The following is a 12,347-nucleotide window of genomic DNA, read 5'->3' as shown; positions in this document are numbered from 1 at the left end:
AGGGATCGAACCCAGGACCCTTCAGCCTGCAGGCCAACGCTCTATCCACTGAGCCAAACCGGCTGGGGCGGGTTGTGGGTTTAATTCCCAGCCTAGGGCACATACCTAGGTTTTTACTAGAGGCCCAGTGCATGAATTTGTGCACGGGTGGGGGGTCCCTCAGCCTGGCCGGCGATTGGGGCCATCGGGGTGATGGGGGCTAGTTGCTGGGGAGGGACTGCAGGTTCCTCCTGTGCCCAACTTTCAGGAGGCAACCAATCAATGTTTCTCTCTCTCTCACCCCCTCCTCCAAAATAAATAAATAAATAAAATAAAATAAAATATTCAGACTTTATTATTCTAATTGTTACCACTTATTTAGCCCCCTGTGAGGTGGGCACTGTGCAAAGTAAACAAATTTAATGTGCTGATCACACATTATTGAACCCTTACAATAACCCTATTAGGTACATATTGCTATACCCATTTCACAGATTGGGAAGTTGAGACTATAAAAGGCCCGAGGCCCGAGAGGGAAGGTTGTTCAAAGGGGCCCAAATGGGAAATGCCGACTTCAACAGACACAGAGCAGTTGGCCGACGACTTCCCTACAAAACCTCAAAGCGCAGGCGCGGATCTGCTCAGTCGAGAGTTAGAGTCAATTCTACGAACACTTAAGGAGCGACTGCTCCGTGCCAAGCCGTGTGCTAAGCGCTCTCGCATGGAGTCTCTCCCCAGGCTCACGCCACACGCGTGTTATGCTCACAGCAGGGCGACCACACACGCCGTTTCGGCTGGCAGTGCCACATCCCACTAAGTCTACCTCAGTCCTGGGCACAGCGGAGCGACTGGCCCCGCCCCCAGGTTACAGAGACTGGACCTTAAAACGTAAGTAAACCACGAAGAAAAACGGTATCTCATTAGCATTCTACCCTTATTCCCCACTTACTGCTAATGTGACATCATTCTCTTCCAAAGGTAAAATAATTATTCAAATGCTCAAACACCCCCATAGATACTGGACTTTCGCTCCTTCTCTTAACTCTGCCCTTCAACCTGTGGGCTCCAGACTCCACGGGGCTGAGTATGGTGAGTTATGGGGCGCGTCGCGGGCTCTCCCCAGGGGACTTTAACAGCCCGATGACGGGGCTCGTGCCCGAGGTGACACTGATGATGATAAGACAGCCACCGAGGCCGGAGCTCGCATCTGAGGCGGCCTGTGCGTGCCTGGCACTGTTCCAAGCGGTTTACAGACACTCCTTCCTGTCGGCCTACAGCCACCCTTTGTGGTGGCTGCTCCCATCAGCCCAGTTTACGGAGGGGAACACAAGGACGCAGAGAGTTGAGTGTTTTTCTGCAGGACACGCAGCTAGAACCCGACTGAGGTTCCCCGCCCGGATCAAACGCTGCAGAACGGCAGCGGGGAAGCTCAAACCCATCTAACCCCAAAGCCACACGCTCAGCCACGCTGCTCAGGAGGGCACGCATTTCATCCGAGAGGCCAGACCCCGCGGGCGGGGGGTGGCACAACACCGGGCGAAGGACCCCCAAGTGCACTGGGGCCGTGAGGGCAGTTTGCTGTCCTGGGAAGATCACACTGATCCACCCCCAGATGCCTTCACCCGCGAGCACCGTTTCTGCCTGGTGCTCTCTGGAGCTGAGACGGCAGCCCGCACCCCCCTCTGACGAGTGTAGGGTTGCTACTCATGTGGCATCTTACGAGCTCCTTTGTCTGTGGCCTGTTATTACACGAAGGCCCAGAAGAACCCGTTGTGCCACGTTCTTGGAGACCAAGCTGAGGTGAAGGGGAGCATGGGAAGCAATCCCTGGGAGCTCTGAGGACGGGAGAGTCAGATCTGCCTTGTGGTGATGAAGAAGCCCGAGACAGGTGACTGGGGAGCCGGTTTACAAGCTCTGGAGTCGGCCCTGGAGTCGGAGAACCAGTGAGCCAAGCTCCTGCTGAAAGGACAGAACGGGGCTGATAACCGTGTTCCTAACTCCTCTTCAAGCAGAAGCCATAGAATGTATCAGTTGCTCAGCCAGCCCTTATCTCAGCCAATAGGAACGCAAGGAAACTAGCCCAAGGCCAAAAGTATGCTAGCCACCTCCTGTCTTTGTGTAACCAGACCCTAACTGCACCCTACCCTTGCGTCATTAGCCCCCGGCCCTCACTCAGCCAACCGGAATCGGCCAAATCAGTGGTCCGAGTGAGCCCCCACCCCCTGACCCAAGCCCTATAAATTCTTTGTTTTTCCAAGACTCCGGGCTCTCTTGCTTCCTGTCACTCCACTGTGTCAGTGAGGGAGGCAGAGGGACCAAACTAGCTAGTTTGAATAAATGACTCTTTGCTTTTGCATCGGACTCGGCTCCCTGGTGGTCTGTCTTTGGGGATTTTGAAATCTGGGCATAACATTTGGGGGCCCGTCCGGGATTCCCAAGACCCACTAGGGACCCCACTCCGGAGGGTCTGCTAACCGCGGTAAGTGTCTGTGTGTCCTCTGTTCTGTTCTGTACGAGCTCGCTTCTGTAATCTGTGCCTGATAAAGATCTAAGTGGACGCACGGGTGGATCTCAGGCAGGAGGAGTCAGGGGACGCCTTGGCCCTCCGTCTGGAGGGGTGTAAAAACCCCTCACGAGGGGAGTGGACTCCCCTCAAACCTCTGAACCTCTGGGACGTGGCGGGTCGCTCCCGCTGATTGGCAAACGGCCATCGTCCAGTTTTCTTCCGTGGGGGCGGAAGGCTGTTCTTAAGTGTCTTTGTCTGTCTGGTGTCTGTGTTCTTTTGTCTAATTTTGTGGACTCACTGGACGGACGTTATGTGACAGACTCAAACTACTCCTCTAAGCATTATGGTCATTTTAAAGTCAAGGGCTGGGCCAAACCTGCTCGCCAGCCTCAGGTGTGGTTTCCCAGAACTGCTGGGAACTTGGGACCTTGAAGCTTACTGAATTCAAATGATAAAAAAAAAAAACTTATGTCTTGCATTTTTGAAGTTTATTCTTAAAAATGTTACTGATTGAGAAATGCTGAATATTTGACTTGCCAGCTAAAAGTTTAAGGTTCAAACTGAATTGGGAAAAATTGTATGTTATGGTAGCTGAATGCCTTTGCTGAATGAATATCTGATGAAAGAGTATAAATGTGGAGGAGGGAGCCTGCCCTCTCCGCTCCTTTGTGTGGCTTCACAACTTTGGTCAGGCAGGCATCTGAGTGAGGATCTGTGAAAATGGGTCACCCCCTCCCTTGTCTGTCTCTCGTCACCGATCATCATGAGGTCGGGACAAAGTAAACCTGCTATTCTTAATTACATGTTAAAAAATTTTAAAAGGGTACAATAGAGATTGTGGAATTGGAATGAATGCTGAAACATTGAGGAAGCATGAGTGGACAGCTGTTTGTTTGTGTGGGACTAGCCAATTTGCTGCCGAGAGGAGGCACTGGATGCAGTCTTAACTCCTCCGGTAGGTTCTCACCAAAACGTTGGTCGAGAATTCTGTTCTGGGACATGGGTGCCAGGAGTGCCCCCACGCCCGTCTGGGGAGTTGGGCATTGTTTTGTTTATCTGCTCAGCTCCAGTCTGGGCTAGTCTACTAAGAGAGTGTGAATACAAATGTTTTGTCTATTGGCTGCTCATTACTAGTCTGTGTAAAGTGAAAGTTACTTTGATTTATTTTGCATTTCTGTTAATTCATCTGGCTGAAGGTTTAGGCTGGACCCCGAAATAGTCTGCAAAATCTCTTAGCAGCTGCGAGAATCATTTTTGTTCTCAGAGTCTTTTGCTCACTATTAAAGGGGAATCCGCCCACTTAGTTAATATAAATTTCTATCAGTTGCTCTCTCCTGGGTTGTAAATTCGCTGTATTAAATTGAAATTTTGAAGTTCTAGGATAGAGTTAAAAGCTGGCTAAATTCCAAGATTGCTTGTAAGAAAAGCAAGAGAGAAGTCTTTTCAAATTAACTGTTTGCTTAGCAAATTAACAAAGTAGCAAATTTCAAAGAACTTGTTATTCATGGTTTTCTTTTCTCTTTAGTGGACAGCTCCGCAGGTCTCGGAGAGATTTACTGCCTGTGACTGTATTTTGTTTAACTTGCTGTTTTCAATTGGTCTTTCCCTTCCTCCCTCATCCTGATTCTGAAAGCATCTGTAACTGAATGTTACAGATGCACCCGTTATATTTCCAGGCCGACTCTGTGAGGAAAAGCAATCGGGCCTGGGCTGAGAGAAAGGGGGTGGGGGTGTTGGCAGTTAAGTTACTGGCTGCAGACCTAACAGGTCTTATCAATGAACTTCAAGGCCACAAGAAGTAACTGTAAACAATGTAGTCTTTCTCTGCCCTGGGTTATTCTTTTTAACCCTTCCAATGCTAAATTAGACCAATACCTGTTCTTAGTTTGATCACAAAAGGTCTAGATATATCTTAAAAGTAAAAATACATTTAAAATGTATTAAAACCCGCAGCCGCCCTGGTGATTTAGAACTGTTTGCCAGGCAGACTCAGCCCCTGAGAGCCAGGTCAAAGAAGCGGGGGGGCTGAATGCCTGAGCTGCCCGCAAGGCCCTGAAGCCCCTGGTGGAGAAGAAGCGGCGTGTGTGCAGATCAACGAGAGCCTACAGGAGCTGCAGCAGCTGCTGGCGGGCACCGAGGTGCTGGAGCTGACGGTGCTGCGGGTGCTGCAGGGCAGGGTTTGTGGGTGCGAGCAGCTGCAGGCAGAAGCCAGCAAGCGCTTCGCTGCAGGCTACATCCAGTGAACCCCCTGCTTGAGTCCATACCACTGTGAAAGGGCAGTGGCTTCCGAGATTTGCTGGAGGACGCTCTGGCTGGGCCCCGGGAGACCCTAGGTGGAGCAGCTGGCTCACAGGAGGGGCTGATATCCCCTTCAAGTGCATTCCCTTGAAAAAGGCCTGGTTGCTGCTCTGCCACAAAGGGAACTGGTAGAGAGGCAAGAAAGCAGAGCCCTAAGAGTTAACAAAAGGGCACTCTCCCTAGACCCGGGAGCCATCAGGACTTTAAAATTCTCCAAGAGAGGAGGAGTCTGACTCAGAGACTGGCCGAAACCTCATTGGGTTAGAAGAACCAGAGGCTGCATATTGAACTTGTAGACTGCAGTTTGCTGGGCAGAGGTCCAAGCCCAGTTATATAGAGGTTAAACTACCTGTGTACAACAAAACAACTTTCTCCTGTGCCAGAATACATTTTAAGAAAATTGAATGCATGATAGACCAATAAGCTGGGAGCAAATGCTTTGCATTTGCCTCCCTAAACAAAGGTTAAATCGTTTATGTCAATCTGATTAGTGTCATTTGTTGTCCACACCCAAGGACAAATGAAGTTAAAAAATAAGCCTTATTTTGATTAATTCTTTTATTCAGGAGGAGCCAACCCGGTCCCTCCCTGCAACATGAATGATAAAATGTATATTAAGGAATTTTAAAATTGCTCAAACCTCGCTGCCTTGGGTCCAGTTCTGCGTATGTAAGAAGAGACAGAGTAAAGTTTAGTAGCAGAAGTAAAGAGGCAGGCAGGGCAGAAGCAGGCCAGAAGAAGGCAAGGCCATCCAAACCACCCAGCCGCTATTGGCCAGAGCCGCCTGAGGCAGACCTCCTCGGACTGGCAGCAGCTGATACCGACTAGGACAGACTGGGCTTTTTCCAACTGGGCTCCCATGAGCCGATGGTCAAAATGAAGATCGGGGGCCAGACTGTGAACTTTATGGTTGATACAGCAGCAGAGCACTCGATAGTTACTCAGAAGGTAGTTCCCCTCTCAGGACAGGAAGTCACCATTATTGGAACTACTGGTACCACAGCTGCAGACGGTTCTGCTGCCCCTGCCAATGTCAGTTAGGCGGCCATCAGGTGGTTCATGAATCCCTATATTTACCAGTTGACCTGGTCCCTCTAATGGAAGCAGAAACCATTTTGCCCCAGATGGCTCAGCACAGCCTTGCCTAGGTGAAGAGACCTCTCCAATAATCCTGTCCTTAGCAGTGCCGAGAGAGGAAGAATGAAGACTTTATACCCCCCCAGCCAAAGGCCTCCACATCTGTTCTTGTCAGGCCACCATCAGGGGACTTGGGCAGTGTTCCTGTTATCTGCCAAAATTCCCAAGACTGTAAAAGTACTTGTTCACTGAAAATGTATAAATGTAAATGTTTATTTAATGTTTATATATCTACTTAGATATAAATACTTATAAATAAATAAAAACCCCGGTTAGTTTCCTGGTGTATTCTGGAGCAGCCTATTCAGTCTTGACAGAGCCAATGGGACCAATAACATCTAAGAAAACATCGAGAAGACACCGGTTCTAAGAGCCACCGGACAAACTGCCTTTTTCCTTGGACATCAAAGAGGACTGTGGACCTCAAAAAGAACACGGTAACTCATTCGTTTCAAGTCATGCCAGAATGCCTGTACCCCTTACTTGGACGTGATCTCTTACAGAAATTACAAGCCACCCATAAGCTTGTTCAAGATGCCCTGCCAGTGCCACCTCGGACTCTGTACATCCTTTCCAGCCTGAGGACTCAATGTGGATAAAGAAGTTCACGACTCCAGGACTCACCCCAACTTGAAAAGGACTATACCTGCAGAAAGTTGTATAATAGACTGAGATGATGCCTGCATCTTCATAGACATGGCTTCAGAAAGACAAGGACAATTTAACCTTATATAGAAAGGTCAAAGAATGGACTTTAGTCACCTCCCTAAAATGTTTGTATAGCCCTGCCATATCTCATGTTTAGTAGCGGATGATTTGGCTGCCTGAAGCGGCCATGATGCCAATATTATGTTTCATTGTATTAATATGTTATATTAACCTTTGATTCTCTTACAGGTTTAAATGTAGCTGAAGCTGTGGACCGGTGATGGTCTACAGTCCTTGGTAGTCTTTGGAAATAACTGGCAAGTGTCCAGTCTCCCACACTGAGGAACATTGTTATAGCTATGTGTTAGCGGTCCTGAAAGGGGACTATGTGGGGTGAACCCCAAGAGTAGAGGGTGTCTAGCTGCCAAGAGGGCAGATGCCCAACTGGGCAAAGAAGAATACCCATCAGGTTTTGGTCTCTACTAAGAGACAGCTAACAGTTGGCAGCCTATACTGTCAGGGGTGGTACAAATCTCAGCTGTAGAGAGCTGGGAAAAGCCTATTTGGAATAAAAGGTCTGAGGCATGGTTGTGCATTTATAAGAACATAAAAGAAGGTTTAAAGGCTAATCTGAAAGTATAAAATTTAGAAAGAAGAAGAAAAACGTTAAAAAGACTAACAAGAAAAATCAGAAGATCTTAGAGCAGATCAGTATGTTTTTCTCCTTATATAATTCCTCTGAAATCTGGCAATGCTTAATAAGTCATGGCAATACATTTCTTTGCATGAAATCAATAAGACCGGTTTTTAATCGTAATTTTATTAACCGAAAACTTTGACTGGAATATCATGTTTTAAAGAAACCTGTCTGAGCTCTGAAGACTTAAAGCCAATAAGAGTGCCACAGGAAAAGCCTGGTATCCTGCTTGGGAGCCCTGAAGATGGCTGGCGCTGGAGCGTCAGGCCCATGCCCTACCATCACTAGCGGTTGGTAAGAGTAGAAGGGGAGCAATAAGGATGCCTCTGCATCCCTGCGGAACCCCCACTCACTCTGGGCCGCAACAAGTAGGAGGGCTACTAAGATGGACTTAAAGCCTAGAGCATGGGCTCAGGTGGAGTTGCTACAGGTGAGGGATTCACCTACCTCAGTGGATGCTGCAGGCAGGCCTGATGGCGACTGAATGGCTTGGCTTCCTGGCCCTACGGGGCACGTTAAGATTCAGTCATGAAATTCCAGCAAAGGTAGTCAGTTACCATTCTTGTTGTGTTTATGCAAACATCAGGCCAAATTAAATACAATAGATAAATTAATATTAATTTGGCTTTTTGATAGCCATAGAGAAATTTTAAGAAGAAAAATCCTATTTCAATAGAGGTTGTTAAAGCTAAAATGGTTTCTTTCCCTTCCACCGGACCATTTGTTATAGTTTGTCTCTGCCAGGTCACAAGCCCAGCTCCTTCTGTGCCCAGGACAGCAGGGAGCCTGACTGGAAGGTGACCTCTGAACAGACACACCTGCTGCAGATCACCCTCAAGAAGACAGCGGACCTCGGCAGACCCCTTATAATCCTCCTGATGCTGTTGACTTTCGGCCCTTGCATTATTAACAGACTAGCCCAATTTGTCAAGAAGTGTATAAAAGTAGTTCAGTTGATAGTTCAGTCCGTCTCATGATTGAGCCGGAAGTTCCAAGACAAGGGGGGAATGAAAGGACAGAACGGGGCTGATAACCGTGTTCCTAACTCCTCTTCAAGCAGAAGCCATAGAATGTATCAGTTGCTCAGCCAGCCCTTATCTCAGCCAATAGGAACGCAAGGAAACTAGCCCAAGGCCAAAAGTATGCTAGCCACCTCCTGTCTTTGTGTAACCAGACCCTAACTGCACCCTACCCTTGCGTCATTAGCCCCCGGCCCTCACTCAGCCAACCGGAATCGGCCAAATCAGTGGTCCGAGTGAGCCCCCACCCCCTGACCCAAGCCCTATAAATTCTTTGTTTTTCCAAGACTCCGGGCTCTCTTGCTTCCTGTCACTCCACTGTGTCAGTGAGGGAGGCAGAGGGACCAAACTAGCTAGTTTGAATAAATGACTCTTTGCTTTTGCATCGGACTCGGCTCCCTGGTGGTCTGTCTTTGGGGATTTTGAAATCTGGGCATAACACTGCCAGACCTGAACACCGTGGCTTCTGCCAACAGTGACACGACAGACAGACCTCGGGTTACGTCGGACTCGACGAACGTCGTTTCATGGTTACGTCGCCATCTCCAGTTTATTTATAAAAAAAAAAGTTCCGTCATTTCGACGTATGTGGAGTAGAACACAAAGAAACCGAGGCATGCGATGAACCCGGGAAGAGAACAGAAGGTCCCGAACTCTTTTTCTTTAAAATAGAGACGGACTTACCTTGTGCGTAATGCAGGGAGATGGCGCTGGACTTCATGGTGATGCCCCGGATCTGCTCGTCCTCCCGGCTGTCCATGTACCGTAACTGTGGGCACAAACAGAGGCACCCTTACTGCCCGCGGGACGGAACCGTCACGGTCAAGTGGAATGATTGGGCTTTTGCGTTAAGTGTTTACTTTAAAAAAAAATACATTTTTATTGATGTCAGAGAGGAAGGGAGGGGAGAGGGAGAGAGAGAAACATCCATGATGAGAGAGAATCATGGATCGGCTGCCTCCTGCACACAGCCCCAGTGGGGATCGAGCCCACAACCCGGGCCTGTGCCCTGACCCGGAATGGAACCTTGACCGGGATTGGAACCCTGACCTCCTGGTTCCTAGGCCGACGACGCTCAGCCCCTGAGCCACGGCGGCCGGGCTTACGTGCTTACCTTTTAAACGAAAGCCCCTTTGGGCTTTTTTAAGGGGGAGGGATGGAGAATGTTAGTTTGTCATGGGGAAGAGAACACAGACAAACTGAAGACGTGAACTAGTTTGCAAATGCAGTCAGACCACACACAGCCTCCCCTCGGGCTGCTCATTCAGAGTCCAGCCGTGAACGAGGTGGTCCTGAGCCGTTCACAGAAGGCAGCCTGGGGGCATGTTCTTCCATTCACCAAGAGCACGGCCACTCTTTCCCCTTCACAGGCTCACTGACAAAGTCTGAACAGACATCCCAACAGCGCTTAAAAGCTACCAACGACCTCTGGCCAAACACACCAACCTTGTCAGCCCTCACTCTTCTTGGTCAGGGCATTAGACACACCTAAGGGAATTACCTTTGATGCCTGTGTGAGCTCTGCATATGTGTGCGCTCTGCACATATGTGCTCTGCACATGTGTGCGCTCTGCACATGCGTGAAAATCTCCCATCTCCTGGTTTCCTGTCTGCCTCTCCCTGGTCCCACTCCTGGCTCCTCTTCACCTCTCCAACTTCTCAGAAAGGCCTTCCTCCAGCCCTGGCCAATGTGGCTCAGTGGACAGAGCGTTGTCGGCCCGCAGACTGATGGGTCCCGGGTTCAATACCGGTCAAGGGCACTCACCCGGACTGCAGACTGGATCCCCAGTAGGGGGTGTGTAAGAGGCAGCCAATCCGAGATTCTCTCTCATCATTGATGTTTCCATTGCCTTCTCCCTCTCCCTTCCTCTCTGAAATTAAAAATATATTTTAAAAAAAGAAAGGCAGGCCTTCCTCCAAAAAGTCTCGTTCTCTTGTTATTCTATACTAGAGGCCCGATGCACAAAATCCGTGCAAGAGTAGGCCTTCCGTCCCCTGGCTGCCGGCACCGGACTCCCTCCGGCCGCCGGCAGGCACCCAGGACTCAGGCTTCCCTCGCAGCCCGGCTTTGTCTGGAAGGTCATCCGGAAGGACATCAGGTCTAATTAGCATATTATGCTTTTATTATTATAGACTAGAGGCCTGGTGCACAAATTCGTGCACAGGTGAGGTCCCTCAGCCTGGACAGCGATTGGGGCTTATCGGGGCCTGCAGGCCGGGGAAGGAACCACGGGAGGTTGGCTGTGGGAGCGCACTGACCACCAGGGGGCAGCTCCTGTGCTGAGTGTCTGCCCCCTGGTAGTCAGTGCGTCGTCATAGCTACTGGTCCACCGGTTGTAAAGGTGGCTTAGGCTTTTATATATATAGATGTGTACATTTCTTCTTTCAGTCTTCTATGTGTACTTTTTTGATTCTATTTTGCTTCTCCATCTCCCCTTCTCTCTGTTCCCAGTCACCTGACGCATCCTGCTGGCTATATTCTAAACTCGTTAAGGCGAGGAACATCGCTATTTTGGTATTTTTTGTTTTTGTTTTTTTTAAATACATTTTATTGATTTTTTACAGAGAGGAAGGGAGAGGGATAGAGAATCAGAAACATCGATGAGAGAGAAACATCTATCAGCCGCCTCCTGCACGCCCCCCACTGGGGATGCGCCCGCAACCAAGGTACATGCCCCCGACCGGAATCGAACCCGGGACCCTTGAGTCCGCAGACCGACGCTCTATCCAGCGAGCCAAACCGGCCAGGGCAACATCGCTATTTTGTATTGCAAGTAAGTTATTCCCCGTCCTTTCATAGTGCAGCCGGAAACGAAGATCTCTTGAATCCCTTCCTAAAACATGATGTCCATCACGACCCACAGGCTGCAGAAGCTGTCCTGAGGCACGTCGCTGAGCCTTGAAGGTCTGCGATCATGATACGCCCTCTACCAGTTCGTGTTCTCTCCTGGAGGTGTAGATGCCAATCTTCCACTCACATCAAGCAGACCTCGCAAAGGAGCCTTTTCCCGTGTTATTTTCCCCCCGGTTGAGGCTTTCTTTGCTTTCCCCTCAAACCACCTCACCCGTCTGGGAAAACGGCCACAACTGTGCCAGGATATCGCCTGACGCATGGCGCTTACAGGATCGCTAAGCACACAGCAGACGTTCATCACACCATAGATGGCTGCTACTTGCTGAGACGCAATAAGTGTTCATCCCCTGCAACTACATACCTTGCCTGCCAGGCGGCTGGAGATGATTCCATTGCTGGATATGAGGCAGTCGGCCAGGGTAGTTTTGCCTGTGAAAATAACAGTATTAATTTAAATCTATTTATTTATTTATTTATCTTTTATTTTTAATAATAATAATTATTATTTTTTAATCCTCACCCCAGGATATTTTTCCATTGATTTTTAGGGAGAGTGGAAGAGAGAGGGATAGACAGAGAGAAACATCTTAGTGAGAAAACACATCAATGGGTTGCCTCCTGCACGTGCCCCGACCAGGGCCCGGGCTGGGGAGGAGCCTGCAACCGAGGTCCGTGCCCTTGACTGGAATCGAACCTGGGATCTTTCAGTCCGCAGGCCGACGCTCTATCCACTGAGCCACACCGGCTGGGGCTAACTCCTGAGTTTTAAAAACTCAAATTCTCATTTAGAAAACAAGGCAACAATTTGGGGCGGTGTGGCTCCATGGTTGAGCATCGACCTATGAACCAGGAGGTCAGGGTTCGATTCCCCGTCAGGGCACATGCCCGGTTTGCAGGCTCCATCCCCAGTGGGGGGCGTGCAGGAGGCAGCCAGTCCATGATCCTCTTTCATCATGGATGTTTCTCTCTCTGTCCTTCTCTCTTCCTCTCTGAAATTTAAATAGATTAGATTAGATAGATAGATAGATAGATGATAGATAGATAAGATAGATAGATAGATAGATAGATAGATAGATAGATAGATAGATAAAAAACAAGGCAACACGCCAGAATGCAAATCACTGGGCAGCTGCCTTGATTTGCAACGTTTCACCGCGCATGCTCGCGTCTGGGACATCAAAGGCAGGAAGTCCCGCCCCTCACACGGGA

General features: G+C 49.2%; 1 protein-coding gene across 1 annotated transcript in view; it reads right to left on the bottom strand.

Moving 5' to 3' along the window:
• LOC102439636 (elongation factor-like GTPase 1) overlaps nt 1–12,298 on the bottom strand; it is a gene marked incomplete at its 3' end in the record, with an annotated part of 16,957 nt that extends 4,659 nt beyond the window's left edge. Inside the window, exons 1-3 of the mRNA XM_014450332.2 lie at nt 12,292–12,298; nt 11,500–11,567; nt 8,969–9,053 (exon numbers count right to left, since the gene is read on the bottom strand). Coding sequence (XP_014305818.2) covers nt 8,969–9,053; nt 11,500–11,567; nt 12,292–12,298 — 160 coding nt within the window. The remainder of the gene's footprint in view (nt 1–8,968; nt 9,054–11,499; nt 11,568–12,291) is intronic.
• Between the last annotated feature and the right edge of the window lie 49 nt (nt 12,299–12,347).

Source organism: Myotis lucifugus, unplaced genomic scaffold (assembly GCF_000147115.1).
Source record: "Myotis lucifugus unplaced genomic scaffold, Myoluc2.0 scaffold_2036, whole genome shotgun sequence".
Taxonomy (NCBI): domain Eukaryota; kingdom Metazoa; phylum Chordata; class Mammalia; order Chiroptera; family Vespertilionidae; genus Myotis; species Myotis lucifugus.
Note: the sequence above shows the minus strand (reverse complement) of the source record. Positions and strands in the feature narration are given on the sequence as shown.